Source organism: Micropterus dolomieu, linkage group LG23 (genome assembly GCF_021292245.1).
Source record: "Micropterus dolomieu isolate WLL.071019.BEF.003 ecotype Adirondacks linkage group LG23, ASM2129224v1, whole genome shotgun sequence".
NCBI lineage: Eukaryota > Metazoa > Chordata > Actinopteri > Centrarchiformes > Centrarchidae > Micropterus > Micropterus dolomieu.
This window is the reverse complement of record NC_060172.1, coordinates 34,777,529-34,803,270: the sequence shown is the minus strand read 5'-3', so window position 1 is coordinate 34,803,270 and position 25,742 is coordinate 34,777,529. Positions and strand designations below refer to the sequence as shown.

At 41.8% G+C, this 25,742-nt stretch overlaps 1 protein-coding gene across 11 annotated transcripts in view; it reads left to right on the top strand.

Annotated features, from left to right (window-relative positions):
• picalma (phosphatidylinositol binding clathrin assembly protein a) overlaps positions 1–23,801 on the top strand; it is a 40,773-nt gene extending 16,972 nt beyond the window's left edge. For 2 of the 11 annotated variants that reach the window (XM_046039338.1, XM_046039339.1), the window contains 14 exons: positions 1,895–1,980; positions 2,504–2,627; positions 3,052–3,185; positions 3,681–3,766; positions 7,091–7,243; positions 7,719–7,802; positions 8,235–8,315; positions 11,445–11,555; positions 14,578–14,706; positions 15,153–15,183; positions 15,887–15,986; positions 19,617–19,676; positions 20,655–20,756; positions 22,341–23,801. In XM_046039338.1, the coding sequence (XP_045895294.1) occupies positions 1,895–1,980; positions 2,504–2,627; positions 3,052–3,185; positions 3,681–3,766; positions 7,091–7,243; positions 7,719–7,802; positions 8,235–8,315; positions 11,445–11,555; positions 14,578–14,706; positions 15,153–15,183; positions 15,887–15,986; positions 19,617–19,676; positions 20,655–20,756; positions 22,341–22,355 (1,296 nt within the window). In that variant the 3' untranslated portion in view covers positions 22,356–23,801. The remainder of the gene's footprint in view (positions 1–1,894; positions 1,981–2,503; positions 2,628–3,051; positions 3,186–3,680; positions 3,767–7,090; positions 7,244–7,718; positions 7,803–8,234; positions 8,316–11,444; positions 11,556–14,577; positions 14,707–15,152; positions 15,184–15,886; positions 15,987–19,616; positions 19,677–20,654; positions 20,757–22,340) is intronic. The other 9 variants (XM_046039341.1, XM_046039342.1, XM_046039343.1 and 6 more) reach the window with 9 other exon arrangements.
• Positions 23,802–25,742: the final 1,941 nt, after the last annotated feature.

Genomic DNA, 25,742 nt, shown 5'->3' with positions numbered 1-25,742 from the left:
CCTTAAAACAAGTCAAAATGAGGCTCAGTAGTGTGTGTGGCCTCCACGTGCCTGTATGACCTCCCTACAACGCCTGGCCATGCTCCTGATGAGGTGGCAGATGGTATCCTGAGGGATCTCCTCCCAGACCTGGACTAAAGCATCCGCCAACTGCTGGACAGTCTGGTACAACGTGCCGTTGGTGGATGGAGCGAGACATGATGTCCCAGATGTGCTCAATTGGATTCAGGTCTGGGGAACGGGCGGGCCAGTCCATAGCATCAATGCCTTCCTTTTGCAGGAACTGCTGACTCACTCCAGCCATATGAGGTCTAGTATTGTCTCGCATTAGGAGGAACCCAGGGCCAACCGCACCAGCATATGGTCTCACAAGGGGTCTGAGGATCTCATCTCGGTACCTAATGGCAGTTAGGCTACCTCTGGCGAGTACATGGAGGGCTGTGAGGCCCCCCAAAGAAATGCCACCCCACACCATTACTGACCCACCGCCAACCGGTCCTGCTGGAGGATGTTGCAGGCAGCAGAACGTTCTCCACGCGTCTCCAGACTCTGTCACGTCTGTCACATGTGCTCAGTGTGAACCTGCTTTCATCTGAAGAGCACAGGGCGCCAGTGGCGAATTTGCCAATCTTGGTGTCCTCTGGCAAATGCCAAACGTCCTGCACGGTGTTGGGCTGTAAGCACAACCCCCACCTGTGGACGTCGGGCCCTCATACCACCCTCATGGAGTCTGTTTCTGACCGTTTGAGCAGACACATGCACATGCACATGTCATTTTGCAGGGCTCTGGCAGTGCTCCTCCTGCTCCTCCTTGCACAAAGGCGGAGGTAGCGGTCCTGCTGCTGGGTTGTTGCCCTCCTACGGCCTCCTCCACGTCTCCTGATGTACTGGCCTGTCTCCTGGTAGCGCTTCCATGCTCTGGACACTACGCTGACAGACCTTCTTGCCACAGCTCGCATTGATGTGACATCCTGGATGAGCTGCACTACCTGAGCCACTTGTGTGGGTTGTAGACTCCGTCTCATGCTACCACTAGAGTGAAAGCACCGCCAGCATTCAAAAGTGACCAAAACATCAGCCAGGAAGCACAGGAACTGAGAAGTGGTCTGTGGTCACCGCCTGCAGAACCACTCCTTTATTGGGGGTGTCTTGCTAATTGCCTATAATTTCCACCTGTTGTCTTTTCTATTTGCACAACAGCATGTGAAATTGATTGTCAATCAGTGTTGCTTCCTAAGTGCACAGTTTGATTTCACAGGAGTGTGATTGACTTGGAGTTACATTGTGTTGTTTAAGTGTTCCCTTTATTTTTTTGAGCAGTGTATTTTCACAGGCTGCTAACCCCATGCAGCTTTCAGCCTAACACGTTTTAACACCAAGTGCTCTGCATGCTAATCAATAAGCTAGGCAGGCAATGCATGTGCACTTACAAACACCTTCCAGCTGACATTCACTCCTGACCTTGCACGTCGTACAGCAAATAAAGGTGTGAATCATGGGTTTTGGTCTTATATAGAGCAGTAACCTTCTGACGTGGTGCATTATGTACACATACATTTATCTGGAGGCTCTATTCATTATGTATTCCGTAGAACCTTGTAATTGTAGCAGATAAACCAGAAATGGACAGCTTTCTCCCAAAAGTTTTCTTAATAATATCTTGACTGTTACCACCTTTATTTTCTGTATTTTTCCCTTCCTTTTATCTCTCCATTTTCAGTTTACAGTTTGTGTAAGTATCGGAACCTTTTCTCTCTCTGTCTCTGTATTTGAGAGTAGCTCTGTTCATGGACTCTTGGCAATAACTTTGCATGTTTTTTTCCTTTAGAAACATCTTATATTATGCTTTCCTCAGCCTTTGAAACTTAATGTGTGTCACTGACATTCACGCTAGGCTCCTAGCAGCCTGCTGGATGCCCTGGAGCAGCACTTGGCATCTTTGGAGGGAAAGAAAGTCAAAGACTCAACTGCAGCCAGCAGGTAGGTCTCATTCGTCTCTGTTCACTTGATCTGGCTCCCTGGAGCATTTTTTTCAGCATGGCAGATGGTAAAAGTAAAATTGTTCATCTGTGTGTCACACAGAGATGAAACGACAATTTGACATTACAGAGAGGTAATGCATTAAAGAGGTGGTATTATGCTCATTTTCAGGTTCAAAATCTTATTTAGGGGTTGTATCAGAACAGGTTTACACGTCACAGTAATGAAAGGGATGCAGCTGGGCTACAAACGAGCTGTTTTCAGTTCAGAGCAGAGTTTTCTGTGGGAGATGGGAACTCCTTTTGGGCTGGACTTTGGGCTTTTTCACTTTGCAAACCTGTTACATGCACAAAAAAGGAATATAACTCAATGAAGGAGAGGGGAAAAGCTAAAAAGCATAATACCACCTCTTTAAGAATACCAAAGTCCAGGTGTAAAAATGTATATGTGAACATCTCAGTTTTTCAAGGATCCTGATTCTAGGTTCTTGGTCACTGTTTTTTGTGTCTCTCCCTTGATTCAGGGCAAGCACTCTCTCGAATGCTGTCTCCTCCCTGGCTAACACCAGCATGTCTTTCACCAGAGTGGACGAGAGGGAAAAACAGGCAGCCCTGGAAGAAGAGCAGGCTCGCCTAAAAGCACTAAAAGTACATTTTTCCTTTCTCACCTACATTCCTTTCAGCCTAGTGCTCTTCCGTTCTGGAGGAATTTTGCTGTACTTTTCAGTTTAATGAAGTCATGCTATTAGAACTCCGTTCTACTGATCATATTAAATGCATAGCCATAACAAATGTTGCAGATTTTGAGCAGTAGGGAATCCCTGTGGTTTCTATGGTCTGAAACGTAAACAATGTAGTTCTAACACCTCTGGTTCGATCCAGGCCATTTGCTATATGTCACCCTCTTTGCTCTCTCCCAATATTTCCTGTCTATCACTACTGTGAAATAATTGCCAATTGCCACAACTGACAAATTAAAGCAAAATGCTCAAAGTCTTAAAAGAAAAGATTTTGCTACTATCATAATGAGTAGTTGGATACAAGTTAGCCTCTAGCTTCCTAATTATTGTAGGAGCAGCGTCTGAAAGAGCTCCAGAAGAATCCTGGTGCAGCAACCACAGACTCTTCCCCTGTCTCCACGGTGGGCGGGACCATCAATTCAGCCCCTGCCATTGACCTCTTCGCCACCCCCAGCTCCACCAACAGGTGAGGCCAGGACCCAGACCTGTCAGTCATCTCAAAGCAACTACTCTTCAGTTTCATGGCTTCTCCAGATGTGTTGAAAAGAGATGCCACTATATGATTGTGTATGTACATTCAGATGGAGATAAAAGCTGAAAGGAGATCATATTTTATTTAACAGCATAAATGAAAGAAATCCATAAAAATCCATATTGTGTTTTATGTCAACTGACGTGTTTAAACTCCGTGCTTGTAAAGCTAAAAGGCTGCTAGACTTGAGTTTGGAGGATGACTTAAATGCAAATAGTCTCTTGTGGAACAATTGCAAATGGTTTCAGAGGTTGTTAGTTCTCTAAGATTAGATCTAGAAACGTTGAACCCGAAATTTTCTGTTGTGCTGGTTTTACACAATAAGATACCTCTGCCTTTTATGATGAAGCTGAGGAGAGCACCTAATGTTTTGTCAATGTGTGACTGATTTACCCTCGGTGCCCTTGTTTTCCTGCTTGTTCCTTCCAGCACCTTCAAGGCAGCAAATGACCTGCTGGACCTGCAGCCAGCTTTCGAGCAGCCACTGCCTCTCTCCGCCACCAACACATGGGGAGGTGAGGGCTCCCCTCTTCTAGACAACACTTGTCCATACTGGTAGCACATTTACAAAACCACACACACCTCACATACTCATTGGCACGCACAACTCGCATTCCTCACAGTACACACACTCAGTAGTATGAGTCCCTAAAATGTATGTACCTTTTGTAAAAAGGTAAGATTACTTTTACTCATACTAAAGGATTACTTCAGTATCGTATGTATGTATGTAAAAATAATATGAATGACTACAGCGGTACATAATTAAAGACAAGCTAAGAATGCAAAAATATTTTATTAATATTCAGTCAGGACCACTTTAGTCAAAGAAACATGTATTTGCTTTGCAGTAAGTTATGTTTTCTGGGACCTCCCTGAGAGTAGCAGCAAAGACCCCCTCCTGGGGTTCAGAACAGAGAAGGCATCAATGACAACAGAAATTACGTTGATTAGTTATACACGGCATGAAAGGAGGAGCTGGGGTGGAGGCAGGTTGCAAAGCACCTTGCATAGGGAAGAAGCAAGGGTAGGGCGGGCTAAAACGGCTTAAATAAGGCGCCTTGTTTGAGATTTGCCAATAGATGCAGAGAGGGGAAGCCGTCAGCTGGTGTGGGCTGGCTGGAGATTGGCTGCTATCTGCTGAAGTAGCTGGGATGGTGAGCTGAGCTAAACTAACTATGCTTGGTTAATGGTAACTATTTTAAACCCACTACTGTATAGGGCTGCAGCTAATGATTATTTTCGTAGTCGACTAATCTGTTAATTATTTATTCGATTAGTCGACTAGTCACGATTATTTTTGTCACCCCCTAAGCCTAACCCTAATTAAACCATTTAACTAATTAAATATCTTTCAAGTGAATTAGTGATCTCCAACACAAAGCCTAACTAGCTAAAGTTACCATTAAGTGAACAAGGTTTACTATTCAGAATGAACACAAGTATCAACGCCAGGATGAAACCAGGGAAGAAGACAAGACCGCGTAGGCTACTCCTATAATTCACTGATTTACTATTGCACTTAACGTGTTTGCTAACACAACTAAAAAGAGCGTTCCAACACCTTCCATGAGACCTCAAAACCAAGAATGCAAAGAACTATGGAGAGGCTGCTCCAAGATAAAAGCCAGGTTTTATCACCCAAAACAATAAGCTCACAATCAGATTTATTGCCGAGTAGGTTTTAACTTTAAAATGTTTAACTTTTTAACAAAGATTTTTGCTTTGGAACTATATAAAATAAAAACACATTAAAAGCAAGTACTATAACCACAACATGACACTAACAATGTAATGTCTATTTAGAATAATAAAGCAACAGCGCCCTTTCATTATACTTGCGTAGTTTTTCTATATTTTTCCAAAGTGCTTATAAGTTTTATAAGTGGAGAATGTTCTGTAGGCTGCGTCACGAGCCAGATGTTTCTTGATTTATTTTAAAATGTTAAACTATTACTCAGATTGTAAAAACAGAATAACAGCGGTACAAACATTGAAACTATCTTACAGTTCTGTCCGTTGCTCTGTTGTTGCTGCTGCAGTAGTCTGTGTAACAGGGACCACAGGCCTCTGTGGGCGTGAGTGCCTGGCACTGCTAACCTTGCAGCGCTCCTCAACCCCGAAAACGTTTGAGCATGTTTTGGATTCGCCATCAACTTTCGTAAAACTTTCAATATTCAAGTTCTACACAGTTGATTTCTCGCCTCAAAAGTTTATTTATTTAGGGGTCCAAGCCCGAGTGGGGCTGATATTAATTTATTTTATTGCTGTTATTACTATTGTTATTAAAAACATGGGGGGGGGGGGGGACATAATTGAATGATGAATAAAATATTAATTACTTTCCCAGGTAACAAAAAAGCCATGTGAAAAATGATTAAAAAAACAGCATTTTAGGCTCGAAAATCCAGCTGTATTCTAACATTAACTCAGCTTTCCTTATTAGCTAGGCTCCTTACATGCTTGCTAATAACTTTTTTTAAGCTGGGTCTCCGACATCGACAGCATTGTGTTGGACAGATTTGTGCAGTGGTGTTCACGAGGGAGAGGAAGGGAGAGAGAGGGATGAGCGAGAGGGATGAACAAGAGGATGTGCTGTGCGAATACGAATAATTCCACACACGTTAACTTCAGCACCTCTGATAAAGTGCCGCTTACAATCCCCAACAGAGCAAGACAGGGCTTCAGTTTTTAACGTTACATTTTTATAGCCTACTGAAACTACAGTATATGTCCGCTTTGGCACAAACTGTCTGAGGAGGTTCGACATCACTCGCTGGTGTGGCAGCGAAGTTGCTGTCAGGGTAGGTCAGACAGCGGAATATCCCTCTTGTAAATGTGTAACCGCTGAGATAACAAGACGTTCACGGTGATTTATAATAATAAATTAACACTTTTCCACGATAATACCTAAAAAGAGAGCGTCAATTTTCCAGAGTTTACACAGTTGACGCCATGTGGGTAAAATTTTAAAGATGATACTCTGACTTCCCGTTCCCGTGAAGGCAGCACAGAGCTGCACAACAAGTAGCTGACGGGGGAAAAATACACCGACTCGTCCTATCGCAGTGGACAAATCTGGCAGGTTTTAATGTTGCAGACCACAGTTTTTTTGCAAGTAGTTTAAAATTTAAACTCTGAATCTTTGGCGTAAACTCTCCTTAGAATTGCCAACTAACAAACGCCCCCCCAATGCAGCTCAGCGCCCCCCTAAATATTGCTTCCAGCACCCCCCATCGTCCTCGGAATGACCCCGTTGAGAAACACTAATTTATGTGGATCTTAACTAATTCAGACTTGACAAACATCAACATTTTGAATGCTGGCAAAAGTAATACGCATATGTTTAAGAGATTGTTAGCAAATGGACTTTAAAGTGCTGTCCGTGTTACCATCCGTGGCTCCCTGTTCATGTTTGCACTTAGTGTATTTTGTGGCAAACAGGTCAGGGAAGATACCTCTAAACACACATTCTGAACACAAACGTCATCCACAGCTGTTTAACTGTAAGCATAGTGTCTGGATATCGTCCTCCTGTGCTGGACTCTTGACTGTTGTGACAATGAACTTTTTAAATTGTGCACTGCTTAAAGCGGTTAAGATAAACCTGGTCCTCAGGTCTGACATGTGGGTCAGTAAAAGCAGAGCAGCAGAGTGCTTGATATCAGCCTGTTGTCGTATCCGAAACATTGTATTAAATCTTCTCACCTGCATCGCTGACATTTTCCTCTTGCCCTTCATCTTGCATGCACTCTGTACCTTTCCTCATCCTCCTCTCCACCATAATCTCTCTTTGTTCTTTTTTTTTGTCTTCCTTTTCTCACCATCTGCCCACTCAGATCCTTTCACCTCGGCTGCAGAAGCTGTGGAGGAATCCATTCCAAACTCAAACCCTTTCCTCACACTACCTGTTGTTGATGCTGTCCACCCGTCCACGGCGTCCTCATACGCTGGCAGCCTGTCCTCTGGGACGCCTAGCCATGAAGTGTTTGGTGGGGTTGTTTTGCTGTATCTGTTCTTTTCCTTTTCATCCCAGATTTCACGTTGTGTCCACACAACTTATGTTTCTCATAATCACCCTGGCTGGTGATTTACTATAGGTGAATTCACTGTCATTTAAAATGTGTTTGAGTGAATACATAGACGTATATTTCAGAGCAGCAGGGTAGAAGTAGTAAGAAATGCAGGAAATGCCAGAAGTGGTTTAGGTTTTTTTTTTCTTCTTGACCCTTTTCTCACATTTATCAAATATCTGGCATGCTGCCCTACTCCAAATATTTGTTTTGTTCCATAATCAGGCTAAGTTCCTGATGTTTGTTTTCTCAGCTCTTAGCATTCTTTGATTTAGGCTGTTTAATCTTTTTTATTTGCTTTTTGTCTATCTGATTGTGTTCCAAAGCCCAAAACTCAACTTGTTGCATGAATGTCTGTCTTTCAGTCTTCAGCAGCATTTTTGTTTTTCTCTAGATCATTACAATCCCTTTTTTGACTCAAGCTTCTCCCTGGCATCTGATTTTGATGCGGCTGCACAAATAGAGACATTTATCACAGGTACTATGGTGGACAACTGTCCGGCTGCTAGATTGCTGTTGTGATAGTAGTGAGGTGTTGTGTGAGTAGAAATCGATTGACATAGTGTATTTGAGCATTATACAGGGTGTCGCTGCTGAACATGTCACCTTCATCCCTCTCTGCTTCCTACAAGCCACTGGGTGTGAGCCTGCATTGTGTTGTGCTTAGCCATTAGAGTTTTGCCCTGTATTTAGACTGGCCATGTGATGAGTGCCGGCTTCCTCCGCTTTTGTCCTGGAAATCCTGATCTTTGTTTTTTCTCTGTTGAAAAAGCCTTTCCCACAGTTGCTTGGCGTCCTCACTGTTCTTTCACTGCTCTATGTTTTTCTGGTCTCATATCTTCATAATCTCCCTCTTCTCCTCTCTCTCCTTCTGGTTCTTTGCCTGTCTGCTGCTGTTGCTGTGTGTCAGACTCTTTCTGTGGGCCAAGCCCTTACAACACCACTGCTCTCTTCCACTCTGAGCCCCCTGCCCTAGCTGGTCTATTCAGAGGTAGGTACATTGAGGTGTTACAAGTCCTACTCAGAATTCAACCTAATACATCTGATATACCTTACTTTTGTTGCTTGGTGTTATTTGCCTTAATCTCTTCATCTTCTGGGAAAATTTCCAAATGGACATTGAGGTTTTTATAGTGTAGCTAAAGGCTGGTTTGATTTTAAAAATGTATCGAAACCTTAAACATAGATAGTAAATATCAGATTTAGGTGTTCTTTAGTGCATCAGCTAATGATTGTTATACAGGTGCTGGTCATATAATAAGAATATCATCAAAAAGTTTATTTATTTCAGTAATTCCATTCAGAAAGTGAAACTTGTAAAATGTATACATTCATTCCACACAGACTGATATATTTCAAGTGTTCATTCCTTTTAATTTTGATGATTATAACTGACAACTAATGAAAACCCCAAAATCAGTATCTCAGAAAATTAGAATATTGTGAAAAGGTTCAATATTGAAGACACCTGGTGCCACACTCTAACCAGCTAATTAACTCAAAACACGTGCAAAGGCCTTTAAATGGTCTCTCAGTCTAGTTCTGTAGGCTACACAATCATGGAGAAGACTGCTGACTTGACAGCTGTCCAAAAGACGACCATTGACACCTTGCACAAGGAGGGCAAGACACAAAAGGTCATTGCTAAAAGAGGCTGGCTGTTCACAGAGCTCTGTGTCCAAGCACATTAATAGAGAGGCGAAGGGAAGGACAAGATGTGGTAGAAAAAAGTGTACAAGCAATAGGGATAACAGCACCCTGGAGAGGATTGTGAAACAAAACCCAGAGATTCACAAAGAGTGGACTGCAGCTGGAGTCAGTGCTTCAAGAAGCACCACGCACAGACGTATGCAAGACATGGGTTTCAGCTGTCGCATTCCTTGTGTCAAGCCACTCTTGAACAAGACACAGCGTCAGAAGCGTCTCGCCTGGGCTAAAGACAAAAAGGACTGGACTGCTGCTGAGTGGTCCAAAGTTATGTTCTCTGATGAAAGTAAATTTTGCATTTCCTTTGGAAATCAAGGTCCCAGAGTCTGGAGGAAGAGAGGAGAGGCACAGAATCCACGTTGCTTGAAGTCCAGTGTAAAGTTTCCACAGTCAGCGATGGTTTGGGGTGCCATGTCATCTGCAGGTGTTGGTCCACTGTGTTTTCTGAGGTCCAAGGTCAACGCAACCGTCTACCAGGAAGTTTTAGAGCACTTCATGCTTCCTGCTGCTGACCAACTTTACGGAGATGCAGATTTCATTTTCCAACAGGACTTGGCACCTGCACACGGTGCCAAAGCTACCAGTACCTGGTTTAAGGACCACGGTATCCCTGTTAATTGGCCAGCAAACTCGCCTGACCTTAACCCTATAGAAAATCTATGGGGTATTGTGAAGAGGAAGATGCGATACGCCAGACCCAACAATGCAGAAGAGCTGAAGGCCACTATCAGAGCAACCTGGGCTCTCATAACACCTGAGCAGTGCCACAGACTGATGGACTCCATGCCACGCCGCATTGCTGCAGTAATTCAGGCAAAACGAGCCCCAACTAAGTATTGAGTGCTATACATGCTCATACTTTTCATGTTCATACTTTTCAGTTGGCAACATTTCTAAAAATCCTTTTTTTGTAGTGGTCTTAAGTAATCTAATTTTCGGAGATACCGATTTTGGGATTTTCATTAGTTGTCAGTTTTAATCATCACAATTAAATGAAATAAACATTTGAAATGTATCAGTCTGTGTGTAAAGAATGAATGAATATAATATCCAAGTTTCACTTTTTGATTACTGAAATAAATCAACTTTTTGATGATATTCTAATTATATGACCAGCACCTGTATTGATAAATATGGTGATTATTTTCTTGATTCATCATTTATAACAGAAAATACTGAAAAATGCTTATCATAATTTCTAGCAGCCCAAGGTGACGTTATCAAATGTCTTATTTTGTCTGATCAACATCCAAAACCCCAAGCTATTTGTTTTACGATCACATAAAAAAAGAAAAGTTGGAGCCAGAGAATGGTCGGCATTTTTGCCAGAAAATAAACACCAAATCGACACTCAAAATAGTTACCAATTATTCATCAATTAATTTTATCAATTAATTGATGTATCACTCATCTTGAGAGTTACTCAGATTCAGTTTTCTAAGACACTCCATCATTGAAGTCACAGAAATAATTAGTGACCCCCCTTGTCAACAGCCTCAGTAGACCAAAATCCACTACAGCGACGTATTTCAATGTTTCTGTAATGTAAACAACTGACAAACTTTCAATGATTTTGAAGAAGAAATCTACGTGGCGCTAGTAGAGACATTGTAAGGAAAAACAACCCTCCATGCCCCCCAAGTATTACTTGCACTGAAGATAATAAATTATCTGTCTGTGTAAAGTGTAACACACAGTTTGGTAGCATTGCATCTTTTGTCAACTGTATAGCGTGTGTGAATTTAGAGAACAAATGTGATAACTGCAGCTTTTCTTGAATGTTAATGGGCGTGGACGCTGGGAAGTAGGACAGTACGCAAACGCAACATAAGTTTGCACAGAACACAACAGATGGATGTTATGATGTGTCACATGGTGCCAGCGGTTGTCCCTCTTAAGAAATTAACATTTCCTTGAAAGATAACGGTTCCCATACTATATGTGGTACAGCCTTCACCTGTGGGCTGAACAAAAGTATTCTGCAACTCACTTACCATGAATCTAATGAATGAATACCTAATGTTAGCATTTTGTGGCGCATTAAACGCGTTTAGAATTGTAAACTGTTGGATCTATGACTAAGTATACGGCTTTATAAAAGGATGATGCTGCCCTTGGGTATGACTGATTTTCTATTTGTGCAGAAGTGATGGTGTGTTTAGGCAAAAAGGAGATGGAGAAGACAGAATGATATGACACCATTTGACCTCGTCATATGCTAAATACAAAACTACATCATTGTTTTTTGTCAGATACTTAAAGATAGGAAAAAAATGGTTTGTAAGTATGTCACTGGTTCTAAAAGGAAGAACCTTCAAAATATTTGGTGTGTTATTTGTGCTTGTGTTGGGAGGAGGAAAGCTATTTTGATGTCAATATTTGGATCCTGATAGTTTTCTTTTTGCCTCACCAGGCTTTACATCCTCCCCAGCGCCCCAGCAGACGCAGAACTCTCAAGGCCTTAATGTCGACTTTGAATCGGTATTTGGCAACAACACCGATGCCAACAACCTGGATTCCACAGGTAAGTTTTGTACTCCTACACACACAAACATTAGGTGCGTTTGACTTCATGCAGCGCTGCGCAGCGCTGACTTCACGTGATGCATGCTGGACTTAAACTAAGGCATGCTGGTTAGAAATTGTATCTGACTTTCACCAGCGCTGCAAAACGTCACCATGTCACATGACATTAAAACCTTGCGGGAGCAAGGCAGCTGGTGGCCACAATTGCTTTTCTCCGGCTGCACCAAGTTGAAACCACACTATTGCCTGAACTCGCGACATTTTTCTGTGCAAATGCCGCAAGATCGGTTATTGATCTCAGCTCACAGTTAGCTCATGCAGGTAGACTGTGTCCGACTTGACGGCGCTGTTTTTATACCCTGCCCCTGCAGTCACCTGCAGCTCACGTTAGACTATCAAGTCAGCGAAAGTAAGCTGCAGTCATCTCGAACGCACCCATTTTCTTTCCCCAGCAGACTTCATGTGCTCTGCTGCCACCTGAAGGTTTGGGGGACAGATTGCATGTTCATTGGGTCATGTTGAGGCTATAGACAAGCCGTTTGTCAGTGTTTGGTAATCAGCCTTTGAAAGTAATGCATGGTTATACTTTATAACTCGGCCAATTCCTGTTGCCTCAATAGCTGTGTTTACGTGGACCCTAATATTCCACTAATAATCAGAATAAAATGCCTCAGGTAACCACCTCAACCAGAAGAGACTGGCCCTGATTGGATTGAGGGGTGAGGGGTGGTGTAAAATTTTGATAATCCATTCAGTAGAAAATATTATTGTCTAGTAACGATGTAAGCACTTAATCCGATAATTTTTCTCTGTTTGTTTTTTGACACCCCACGTGGGCATAACGTTAGGTGACATGAACGAGTTTCTTGAGGTAGGAACATGGCGGTAGTAAAACTAAACTTACTGTGGCTGATAGAACTTTTTGTTGGATGCTGTTCATCAAATTCTGGACTGCAAAGGAAAAACAAGGAATGGCAGGACGGCAAAATGAAACACCCATGACCATATTTGCTATACTGATATATGCTACACAAAGGTAACAGCTAACAAGATCGCTCGCTATGCATAACGCACTTTTCATATTACCCAAACGGAATTCCACCCAGCTCTGTGCTTACTACCAGCCACATGTCCGCTTTTTTTGTAATATCTCGGTTGGATTTTAAGCTCGGATCATATAATTCTGGATGCACCAAAAGATTTGCTTCTCGTTGTCCATATCGCGTGTTCTCCTGGTAGGGAGCTTGGTAACATCTGGTTGTATATTCTGTAGTGGAGGGCGGCAAAAAGGTAAAATATGTTGACTTTGGACGGCAGTGCTGTTGGTATTCTCTGCAGGCCTCAATTAATTTTACCATCCTGTCTGAAGCTGCTAGGCTGGAGCTGGTGAGAATATCTGGCATATTTACCAGCCAATCATAGAATTTTATATTGCATTTCCCACAGAATACAGTGTACTGTGGCGGCGTCAACGGAGGGTAGTGCGATATATTTCAGTTTCTAGTAGCTTATTTCACCAATTCTACTTCATTCTCCACCTAATGTTAGTGTTTGAGTTTCAGTCGCTACTGGAATCTGTTCACTTTACTTTTCTCCACACGCACACATCTACACCTCTGGTCTCTCACTGCAAACACACCGGCTCACTGTGTTTTTCTAATGCTAAAATGGGTCGCCAAATATACCTGGGTGGCCAATATACCTGGGTGGCCAGCCCAAGTCTATATGTGGGAAACACTGCATATGTTTGTTAGGATTTTAGAAAAACTGTTGTCAAATATATCATCAGACAAGTTTTAACCCTGACCCTGACTAACCCAGATAGCATTTCACTTCAAAGTTACAATGTTTTTAAAGGAGAGCTTCCTTAATGGCAGGAAGACATTTTATGACCATGAAATAGATTGCACTATGCTCATTCACTCAGTACATAACCATAAGACAATTCATAGGTTGGAGTTAGCCCTTTCTGAAATGTCCTGCCAAACACATCACAGATAGCTGTCATCCATACTTCTTATCTTTGAACCTACTCGAGTGTTATCTCATTAAGGTGTTTATTTTTAGGATGTTCAGGTACATAGTATGATGCTGTTTCATTGTGTGTTAAGTGTGTTTTATGTGGCTGTAGAAATAATTTCAACTGAGAGGGACTCACTCAGATTGTTTGGCTATTGTAATTTACAGTGGGCTATAAAAGTCAGAAAATATTTGACTGAAAAGCCCTGCAATTGTTAAAACTAACTATTCACTTCAGATGTTTTTTGCCCTGTGATTAAAACTAAATTAGAATTTTTGGTTTCAGAGAGATTAATCTGTTGTGTATGGCATTTTAAAATCAGAAGACCACTTTAACTAGACTTGGGTGTAATTAAAAGAAATAAAGCCATTGCTGGAAACATTGGCAGCCTGTAACGTCCTCTATTTAACATTGTGTTCCACTGAGACAGGTTTTGGAGGAAATAACATAAATTGTGATTAATGAGAAATTAGTTATCATTTTGATAAACACTATGAATAATGAATGATAAATTCACCCTGTGCCTCATTAGTGTATAGTAATTATTCCATCGTATCATCATTAGTTGGCAAAAAGAAGTTGTTTCTAAATGCTACATTTAGCACCATGAGTCTCTTGCACTCATTGTTTGTACACCCTCACTGAGTTCTAGGCTGCTCACGATCTCACAACATTTTTTCCCCCTTGTCCTTGGGTTGAACGCTCTCCCTGGGGCCTTGGCTTTTTGCATGGCAAATGCATGACTGGGTGAGTTGACTCAACACACATTCCCCTCACACAGTCTTTGCTTGATGAGTTTTTTTTCTGTGAGGCCTGCTTCCTGCCTTGTCCACGCTGAACATCCTCTCTCTGTCCGTGTGTGAATTATATGTATTGTCTTTGTGTGTTTTGTTATTGTCCGTTGTATTGTGTCTTCATGTGTTCTGGGCCCCCCAACCTCTCACCCTCCCCTCCCTTCCCTTCCCTTCCTTTCTTTTTGTCCTGCCCCCTTTTTGTTAAGACATTTTAGGTGGCATCCTCAAACCCACAGTGGCATCCTCACCCAATCAGGGCATGATCCTGAATGGCAAACAGCCCCACAAGCTGGTGTCCAATGACCTGGACTCGTCACTGGCCAATCTTGTTGGCAGTAAGTTCTTTTTTGCGGCCATGATGCCAAATTAGGGAACTTATTTTGGCAGATATGCCATTACTGGTATAAGCAAAGAACATTAAGTTGTACTGGAATTAACATTGTTATGCTTACTCCACTGGCAGGAATGCAATTTAACTCCTCCTGGGATGGCTGATGCAGAGCAATTGTAGCAAATAGCAACGTTGCCATGCCAAAACCGACCAAAACAAACATTTAATAAATTTATCAAATTAATAATAAAAGATGAGGTTAAATTTGTATTAAACAGTTGCAATTAAGGAGAAAAGTATAATTCACAAAATTAAAGCACGGACGTAAACAAAAGCATAAATATGAAATGTGCATCAAATTTAAAGAATAAAGGGAGAATGATGAGAATAATTTTTCTACATGTTGTTTTCATGGCTGTGCATTCATTACTTTGCTTCTGTCCTCTTTAGATCTGGGAATTGGTAACGGCACATCAAAGAAGTAAGTGCACTAAAGTAGTATTACCCCGGACTCACACAGGCGGCGTGTGCGCCACGTTACGGCTGTGCCACAGCTGCCAGTGCAAATCGCTGCCATTGTAGTCAGTGGTTGTGCTGACACCTGAAGCGCTGCAGCGCATCCCAGAAGCGGCCCAGAAGTGGCACTCGCTGCGAAGAATAGGCAGCCGGTCTATTTTTGACGGAAGACGCGTCAAGCAGCACCGAGCAGATGAGCCGGGCAGGAAGTCAGACACAGAAATGGCAAAGAGAATCTGGTCGATTTTTCAAAATAAAATACCTTGTACAGATTCCCGATCGTATATCAACAATAAACGCAGTTAAAACAGACCAAAAAAGACATCATTTAACTATGTAGCCTTCTTAACCACGGTAGAAACACAAAAATCAAGGACAACTCCCAATCAACTAAATCTAAATAATTCAGCCAAATCAGGCAGGCAAAATCTGAAACGCTGTGATCTGTTGTAGAAGCACACAAAATGACAAATAAACAGCAAGTCAACCATGCGGGGCAGACTAAACGCTCCGCTCCAGTGTGAGTTGACGCCGGGCTGAGGACTGGTCAAAACCGTGGCGTAGCCGTAACGTGACGCGCACGCCGCGAGTCCAGTGTTGCACTATACACACATGTTTCTGATACTGCATGCTAAACATGACTAACAATTATACTTGATCTCCTGTAGTGATCTTCACTGGAGTCAGCCTGGTGAGAAGAAGCTGACCGGTGGAACCAACTGGCAACCCAAGACAGCTCCTTCTACCACCTGGAATCCCGGAACCATGGTAGGGCTTTCATCTGTACCTATCTGGTAAACACCTAAAAAGCAGAACAGAATTTTTTTTTTTAGGTGCCTTATTTATTTATTTTTAACCAGTGGCTCTCCTTCATCGTTCTGTAAGTCTGAAGAACTTGGGGACTCCAGTTCAGGCTGTAAACCAGATGAATCAAATTGCCACCATTGTGAATTTCATATTAATCTAAAAGCACTTTTCCTACAGATCTTAATGGGCCATAACCTGGAGCTTCCCATAATTTTAACTTTTACATGTCCTTTTACAAGACACTTTCATGTGCTGATTTGGTAGGCAAGAGGAGTTAAATTGTGGGACAGATAGTATTCGGCTAAGTGTTGTTTGTATAGTTAGTTATAGTTGTATAGATTTACTTTCATGTTCACACATAATGAAGTGGAGAGAACACCGCCGAACGTCGATGAGAAATGCAGTTAAACAGTCTATTAATGTCCTCCCCAACACTGTGACTGAACAGTCTACCATGTATACAAACAAATACATAACAAGGCAGCAAAACGTGCATGCCGGGTATTCTGAATCCGAATATTAACGGTAAATTGATGCACAGGGCTTGGCAATAAAACAATAATGATAATTGTCGGAATATAATTTTTCTCAATAACAAGATAACAAATATTCAATGAAAGTTTAAAAAAAAAATGTTGAATCACGTACAAATTAGTGAAAGTGTGGCTTTCAACACAAAGGAGCAGCGGCTCTACGCGTTCCTCACGGATGACTTGGCTTCCATCCTAAGAAAACCCATTTTGGCTGCTTATACCCGCAATCTAGTTCTTTCGGTCATGACCAAGCCTTCGTGACCATGAGGGTTGGAATGAATTCCCTACCTACCTGGAGTGAGCACTCAATCGGTTTCCTGCTGAGAACCATAGCTTCAGATTTAGAGGTGCTGATGTTCATGTGAACCTCTCCAGCGAGTGCTGAAGGTCACGGGCCAATGATGCCAACAGGACCACATCATCTGTCAAAAGCAGCAGTGAGATCCCCAGCCCACCAAACCTCAACCCTTCCTCACCCCGACTACGCCTCGATATCCTGTCCGTGAATATGGTCGCAACAACATTGTGATTCCATACGTGTCTGGAGTATCAGAGAAACTCAGGAGGATTTTCAACAAACACAACATCCCTGTGTTTTTTTTAAACCAAAGAACACGCTAAGACAGATGCTGGTCCACCCCAAAGACCGCACACCCAAACACAAGAAAAGCAATCTAGTGTATGCGGTCCAATGCAGTGAGGAATGCACTAGGGTTGGGCAATGTCTACAAAATTTCCATCGGATGATGTCTACAATAAAACATCGGATCAACTGCCCTATCGCCATCCCTGCATCACGGCCATGATTTATTGTTTTGCTCTCAGGCAATTGATGATGCTCTGTGCATGTGTTCAAGTTAACATGGTCAGCTACACAGAAGTCCTGCAAATTGCTAACTGGCCAATCGTTTAGGCCTCATTATCTTATCGGTCTTATTAGGCTGTATTGAAACGCCTTGACAAGTCTGTTTCCTGCTCCCTTTTCTCCTCTGCAGCGTGTCGTTTGGTGTCGTTGCATGATTTCTGACCAGAGTTTCACATCTCGTTCACAAAGCATTTCTGTCTCCCTTTTTAACACAGAGGCCATGGCCATGTTTCTGTCCTGTATCCAAACATCAGCTCTGATACCATGGCCTTTCTGATGTCACTTGTTGAACAGAAGCTGCCTCGTCTCCTCAATCCGAATACTTTCAAGTGTGCCATCAGGGTTCTACAGGATATTTTAATGTCATGATATGTTGAAAGCATATTGAGAATTCATTCATCATAAATGTCCTTCGTAAAATATTCCCTTATGATTTCAGTCTTGTTTTCCATCCTTTCAAACTCGTGCAAAGACACTGCTCAGAGTAGAAACAGGAAATTACAGTAAACTGCCCCAGGGACTTGGGTTCTGTCCAATCACAAGAAGTGTTCTAATATATTGTGTTTTCTAAAATACTGTTGTATTTTGTGAAATGTTGTTGCATTTTGACCTTCAGGGCCACCATACTTAACTGTTGCAGTCAGCAGCAAACAACCAAATATAGCTAGGTACTAGGGCTGTCCCCAACTAAGGATTTACATAGTCGAATCAGTCCTGCCTATAGTCACATCGTGTGTGCTTTTGTGCACGGCGATTGCGAGCTGGGTGGGGGGAAGATGTTGAGCACCCCCATATCGCCAAAATGGCATGATACTTGTTTCTCTGCGAAGCTTCGACTGTGAGATTGACAGTCGAATCAAGCTCCGCCCATCGAAGCATCAGATCTTCGACTATTTGGGGTCAGCCCTACTGGCTACTGATGAGACCCAAAATCCAAGTGCATAATTCAACCTGGACAGTTTCATGCCCATCCAGGTGTTGTTGTAGCCTCTTGTAAACTGTAAATGGAGAGGAATGGAAATGGGCTTTTCAACTCTGGCTGCCTACTTTAACCCACCTCTCAGCTATTCGGAGGCAACATGTGAAGAAGCTGATGGATGATCTCTTATGAAGGTGGTCACTTGAAGGTAGCTGATACACTAAGAAGCAGATGCACCCAACATTCATCATTCATTATCGTTAGGAAAATCGCTAACTAAATCAAAAATAAGCCATATTGTGTTATTATTGACTGAGGAACGCTGAGTGAGATGTCCCTGAAACAAACCAAACACTGTCAGCGAGGAGGAATTCTGAAGGAGAGCTCTTAGTGAAATGAAACAAGCACAGTCTGTGATGAAAGCGCCACTTTTGGCACCAGCGTCATGTCTGACTCACTCCCTCGCCAATGGCTGAATAGTTAATGAAACGGATCCTTCCCGAGAGGGCTGGGCGTTAGACAAATCTGGGTCTGTTATCACTGTAGGGGCTGTTGGAGAAGTGCTCAGAGAAAGGGTCTGTGCTTTTTTTCTCTCTAATCTCTTTCCACAAGGAGCTTTGCACCTGCTGGTAACCAACATGTACGCCCAGGACTCCGCACACTGTCCTGCTTGCTTTCCTTTACCTTCGTCCGGCATTTCAGATCAAAGCCAGATTTGACAAGATCAGAAACCCTTAATAGTCTAGTTTTAAGGCACTCTTCTATATTTGACATATTTTCAGTGGAAGGTGATTCAGTTATCCCCATATTGGCTGTTTTCTCAGTTCATATCTTGCCATCTCCTTCCTTCATGCCCCCATTTAAACTGCATTCTTGATTTCCCATGAAAACTGTGCAGGCATACATGCACAGAGTTTTGAATGAAGCAGTGAAAAACATCAGTAAGCTTATAGCAAGTTCGAACAAGGTGAGCCTTGTCATGTGTCTGCTCTCAACAGAAACAAATCCACCTGCTAACCACTTTTGACAGTTTGACTTTGAACTGAATTAGCATTGAATCAATTCTTTCTGAAGCCTTCTTCATGATATATTTATGAGATGGATGAATAGATTTTTAAAACTTTTAAGAAGTTATTGTAATTAAATGTATGCTGAAGTGGAATGTAAATTTAACAATCTGTTAACAAACAGTTAAATATAAGTTGGATACCGTCCTGTCTTTGTTCTGTAGAAGGAATCATTGTTTTATTATTTATTTTTTTTTGTCACTTCAGGCTCCATCTGTCATGGCCTTCCCTGCAACCACACCGACGGGCATGATGACATATGCTATGGTAAGTCAGTTGTTACTTACACATGTGCTGGGGGAGGAGGATTTCTTATATGAAATAGTCTGTTACTTAATTTTTTTACAAAACCGATGGTATCCGTCACCTTGCACAGTCATTATTTTGTGTGTATGTGATATAGCAAGACGTTGTTTTCCTTCATGCTGTAAACAGGAACTTCATTTCGAGCGAGCAGCGCACACAACACACAACATTCACACTATTAGAATGTAACCTGAGTATCTAGCCCATCTCACCGAATATTAGGGTGGGTTGAGTTGGAATCAGTGAAAATAAATACTTTATTTAAGGAAGTATTGCCATGTTAACAGTAGTTACTCTGCCCGTAATGGATAATGGTGGGTTCATTCAGCACTGGAGGTCGTCATTTATTGTTCTGAGCAGTGCAGTAAAGGTGAACCTGAACAGCTCTCACATCCTGGGAAAACATTAATGCCTAAATATATGAGTCACCTGTGCATAGTGCGTGGACTGCCACCTCACTGCTGTAGAAGACTTATTCCAGTTAACTGAGTAGTCTGAGACACTGGAGAAGGATGGAGTAAGTTAGTGATGAGGGTTTTGTAGAAACAGCAATATATCTTCTAGAGAGACTGATGTAAGGTGTGTGTTAGCTGTTTGGATTCCTTTGATGCAGATATTCTGATGAATAGCGCCTGGTAAGGGTTCAATGAAAAAGGTGAATAGAGAGTCCCCCATGCAGTGTGTGCTTTTCCATTTGTGATGACATTTACTGAGGGCGAGGTCTACAGAATATTGACCCAGTTATATGATTCCTCAAAGCCAAATCTCTCTAATGTGGCAAAAGAAATGTCCAGCTTACCCTATCAAAGACTTTTCCAGTGGCTGTGATGGTTCCTGCCTGTAATGATGAGTGATATATTAAGTTAAACGGTCTGCATGGTTTACTAAGCAATCCAAGTAAGGTAATTCATTCCTGTTCTGTATTTTCTCTCCCATCAGCCTCCTCACATGGGTTCCATGATGATGACACAGCCCACGATGATGTACACCCAGCCTGTGATGAGGCCGGCCAACCCCTTTGGCCACAACCCAGGTGCACAGGTAATGGATGTGTAGATCTCCGGTGTAGATGTGCAGTGTTGAACTGGTTTAAGTGAATTTTATATAAATTCTATGGGGAAGTCAGTGAATGGGGATTAAATCAAAATCAAACAAAGTGAAAATGTTTGTGCTTTCCATGCGATGGGACTTTATGAGATTATACAGAAATGCTTTTGAACCAATGATTGCTCCGGCTGGTGGTTTTCAGCTGGTTTTCTCCACAGCAAAGTCAAAGTCAAGTGCTCCTCACAGGTAGAGAGTTTGTGTACGTCAAATAGGCACGGGCCGGTATGAGATTTTCATGGTATGAGAACCTTAAGCAAACACATCCTGGCATTTTTTAATGTCTGGGTAAGAAATATAAACTTTTTTCCATTGAACACAGTATATTTTATTTTAAGCAACAACATATACTACTACTGCTAAGAAGATAACAGTATAAAATCTGTTATTGTTATTTCAGTGTTAATGCGCACATACACATAAGGAGAGGGAGCGCGAGAGTCTCACACACACAAACACATACATCTGTTGTACGGTCCCTCTCTTAAATGTCGTGATTAACAGATGTACACAATGGTGAAAGACTTCAACAAAAGTATAGAGGTGATACCAGTTAAATTTAATTATTGTACTAAATTACAGAAACGGAGCACTCGGCTCTTCCCTTCTCTCTGAGGTAACATAAGGGGTGAAATTAGCTGATATTAGCTAGTTAATTAGCTATGTTATCTGCCTCTGTAGCAAGCCAGTAGTATTTATTTCACCAGTGCTAAACACACTAACTGCCTTACCTTGTTGCAAATGTTCATTTCAAGATAGTGTTACCCTGAATTTAGCAAAGAGTGATGGGTGTTGCTCCCATAGATGGGATATCTTATTTGTCGCATTGCCTCCATCTTTTTTGATGGGGGAAATGTTCAGGCGTTCCCCTCCTTTGGCCATCTTACACACAGGTGACTGACTTACTCTACACTGCACACAACCTGTGGGATTCCTGCACTTTACAAAAAAAACAGCTCATACAGCAGGAACTGTTTACTGGAAAATTTTAGTGGTTTTTAAACTTTGCCTTTTTCAAACCTGGATACCTTGAAACCAGTAAACCAGCCCTTGCCTGGGGTCAAAGCTCTCAAATGTGACTCTGGAAAGTGAGCTGCTAAACATGACATTCACAGGCCAACTTCTGATGAATAAATACATTTTTCCTGTCTGGATACAGATTTCATTCAACCTACTCGTCACACTGCTGCATATGTTTCCATCCACCGTTTTTTGTTTTTGCACATTTTCAGTTTGCGCTCATAAAAACTTGAGGAGAAACTCAAAAAAGCTGAAATATCGCATTGTTTTTATGCTTGGCTGAGGTGGATACCAGTGTCTTGTGAATTGGAGCTCTTATTTTGCACACACCATGTTTATTTTGCCTTGTTTGAGCATTTTAGCTGATGTATTTCTGTATATATAGAGCATAAAATTGGAGACACATTAGAAGTCTGGATAGGGGTCTTGAAATACTGGGTCTACAACTATTTTCTTTTATCCAAAAAAAACAAGTTGACACTGTTGTTGTTTGTCTTACAGATGCAGTTTATGTAACCTGAAGGGGGAGGGAATCTTTCCATTTGAAGATGGTTCACAACAAAGTCAGCTATTCAAGCAAACCTGCTGTTTGCTTTCAAATAACTTAACTCTCTCTGAGAATGAAAGGCCCAAATTAGACTTGTTGAATAAAATCACAGTGACTAGGAGTGGCTCTGGCCATCTCAGACAGGCATCACAGTGGACAGTGTGCCCATGTAGTCATGTGTAAGTCGTAGAAGGTGAAGAAGACTGCTTGCTGCCATCCAAAACCATGTGGACGAGGAGCAGCCCCTTCTTTATCCTGGACCAAGAGAAACAACACCCCAAGGGAGAGATTTCTGCCATCACTGTCCATGTACCTGGAAAAACATACAATGTTGGGTTGTCACGCTGGCTAGTTGTCTTTTCTTTTTTTTTTTTCTTTCCTTCCTTTGTTCCTCTTTCTCCAGGTGAGGCAGGGAGAGTCACTTCTTTTGATTATCAATCATGATTCCCATCTTAAAGCATCCCCTCATTTGGAAAAATATTGCAAACTCCTCTTTGTATCACACACTTTTATTTTCATTTCTTTTTTATGTATTGTTTGCAGTAGACATTCCGTGTGTATTGTTTGTATTTATTTATGATTACCTTCAGAGAGAATGGCATTTAAAGAAAAAAAAGAAGTAAATGTAACTAGTCACTGACTTCCTCCTTGTGGAAGGTCTTCAGGTTTATACATAGGTATGATTGATTGATTTTGTAGAATTGGATTTTGAGTGATTGAGATGATTTTTAAAAAAAGAAGTTAATATAAAGTTTAAACAGAAGACACTCTGTTGGGGCACTAAATATTCTCTCTACTCGCATGAGGCCTTGTGCAGTTATCTGTGGTTTGGGGGGTGACACTGAGGATGTGTATGAACGTAATAATTCATTAACACAGTCATATTGGTGGGGCCGATTTCTATGAGTTTGGCGTGGGAACATTTTTCACATCAGCAAAAGCACTACTTTTTGTGATTGAGGCAGCACTGCATTGGAAAGGTATCTGCTTTTATGCTTTTGACACTTTTGGCCTGCCATTTATTCTTCCATTTAACAAAGCTCCTGGCTGCCCTTTTCCAGCGTGAATGTGCAGGGTCTCTTTCATGCTCAGATCATGTTTCCATAGGCCAGCACTGGGGCATTTAGAACAATGTGGGGACATGGGGAGGCATCAGGTTCAGGTCAGACTGCTAACTGAGGGGTGGGGTCTGGGTGGAAGTGGTCTAGTTTTGCAGGAGAATAGAGCACTGTTGATCGGTGCTTTGTGTATATAGAACTTCTCCTGCCAATCACAGGAAGGGGCGGGTGCAAGTATGAAAGATGGTCTGAACATGAAAGTGTCTGTTTATCCATTAATTGCAAATATTTGCTGCATTGTCCCTGCAGATTATATTTGTTTTTGATTTTTCCAATAAAGTGCAAGCTTTCACACTTCTTTGGCTCCATATTTATTTATCAAAAGAATGAAAATGTAGGGACTAATTGTGTTGTTTCTAACAAGGTGCCCAGTCCCTGCTGAGGAATGAGATGAATGCTTTCTGGCACATTAGACATGCTTTGATATGATTTGTCCTGAGTAATGGCTTTTTTCAGTCTACTCTAGCTCCTTCAAAGCCGTTGTTGAATTGTTGGTGGCTTCCCTCACAAGTTTCGCTCTTGCTCAACTGGGTTTTAAGGAACGGCCTTGTCTATGCAGTTCCTGGGTGGTATGATGCAACTTCTGTTTTTCTTTTCCTTTTTGACACATTTCCTTTAGTCTGAATATAACGCATAACAAACTTAGGGTGTCATTTTAATGTTCACAGGAGGCCAATTGTGTCCTGATTAAAGCAATATCTCTCCCCTATGTAAACTTGGAGCTTCCACAGAATGGGTGTTGAATACTTGCAAACAGCATATTTCACTTTAAATAGTTAATTTAGAGGACACGTCTTTTAAAATAAAATCTAACAGAATAAATCTCAAGGTATAATTTGTAATTCAGACACACTTGATCATTTTAAAGAGGGTTGAATACTTTCCCAAGCCACTGTAAAAGCAGGAATGTAGATTGCCATCTTACACAAGAAAATAAACTGGGTTACTTGTGAGAGACAGATTTTTTTGTTTGTTTGTTTTTTCAAAAATCTAAATCAAAGTTGCATTTCCTGATTCATGAATTTTACTCACTAGTGTGAGACTAGCTGCAAAAACACTGAATCTGACATTTTCTGTAATCAACTAATATCTTAAATTTGTTATACCCTCCCTGCCTGGTGAACACCCAGCCATCTTTCAAATTTATCACGGCCAATTTAACACAGGCTTTCTTTTATAAAACTGTCTTCTCCCATCTAAGCAGATATAACCCTGACTGTATCGTGGTAGTGATACTGTCGGGGTTATCTAAAGCTCCTTAAGAGGCACAGAAGGTGAACCTTTTTCATAGTAATTTAATTTGTGGAGTAGTACTACCTATGAGAAGTAAAGTGACATTTTATATGTAGAATGCGTGGCGTTTCCCCTGAATGCCAACATTCAGGAAGTACTGGTGTTGTGGAAAATGGGTGATCCAAGTTGTGGGGGGGTCTTTGGCCCTTGAGTCCCACCCTTCATCATCATGGAGGTTTTTGCTGCTGAACCCACAGGTGCATTAGCTCATCAGTGTGCACACACAGAAGGACCTTGATAAAAAAGCTACATCCTGCTTGGCAAATCGTCTCCACCAGCAATAAGAAGATTCTTTGTTTTGCTGCTACTTCCTCTTAGTTTGGATGTTGCAGTAGAAAGACACGTGTGTGTGTGTGTGTGTGAGAGAGAGAGAGAGAGATACTGACTTTCATGATAGAATTAATTGGCGAGCTAATAAAGGCCTTATTGTTGAACTGAGGCCTTCCTTTTCACTGCCTTCTTTAGACAGTTAACTTTATCTGTCTATTATTTCGCTTCCAAAATGAGTTGGATGGGGGGAAAAAAACAGCCCTGGCCTGTTTCCTCTAGATTAGGATTCTCAGGGAAACTGAATTACGTATTCATGCCTAAAAAAAAAAAAATCTGATCTCAACAAAGGTATGCAGATATTTGAACATGTGTTTAACAGTGTGGAAGCCACTGTCAGTAACATGCTTGTTAACAAGATTTTTTAACATGAATATAATCTCCTGTGAACTGGTTGAACAAAACGTAAATTGGTATGCTGTGGATTTCTTCCTTCTCCATGTGCTAGCAGCACCCCAAAGGTTCTAAGGTGCGAAGATGAAACCTCAGTTGGTCCTGCCCCTTCCAGATGCTCCTTGGTGACACCTACATTAGAGTGTTGTTTTTGATTTTAGCATTCAACACAATCTCCACCATAAAACTGATTGGCAAACCCCCAGGGCTGTGTGCTCAGCCCCC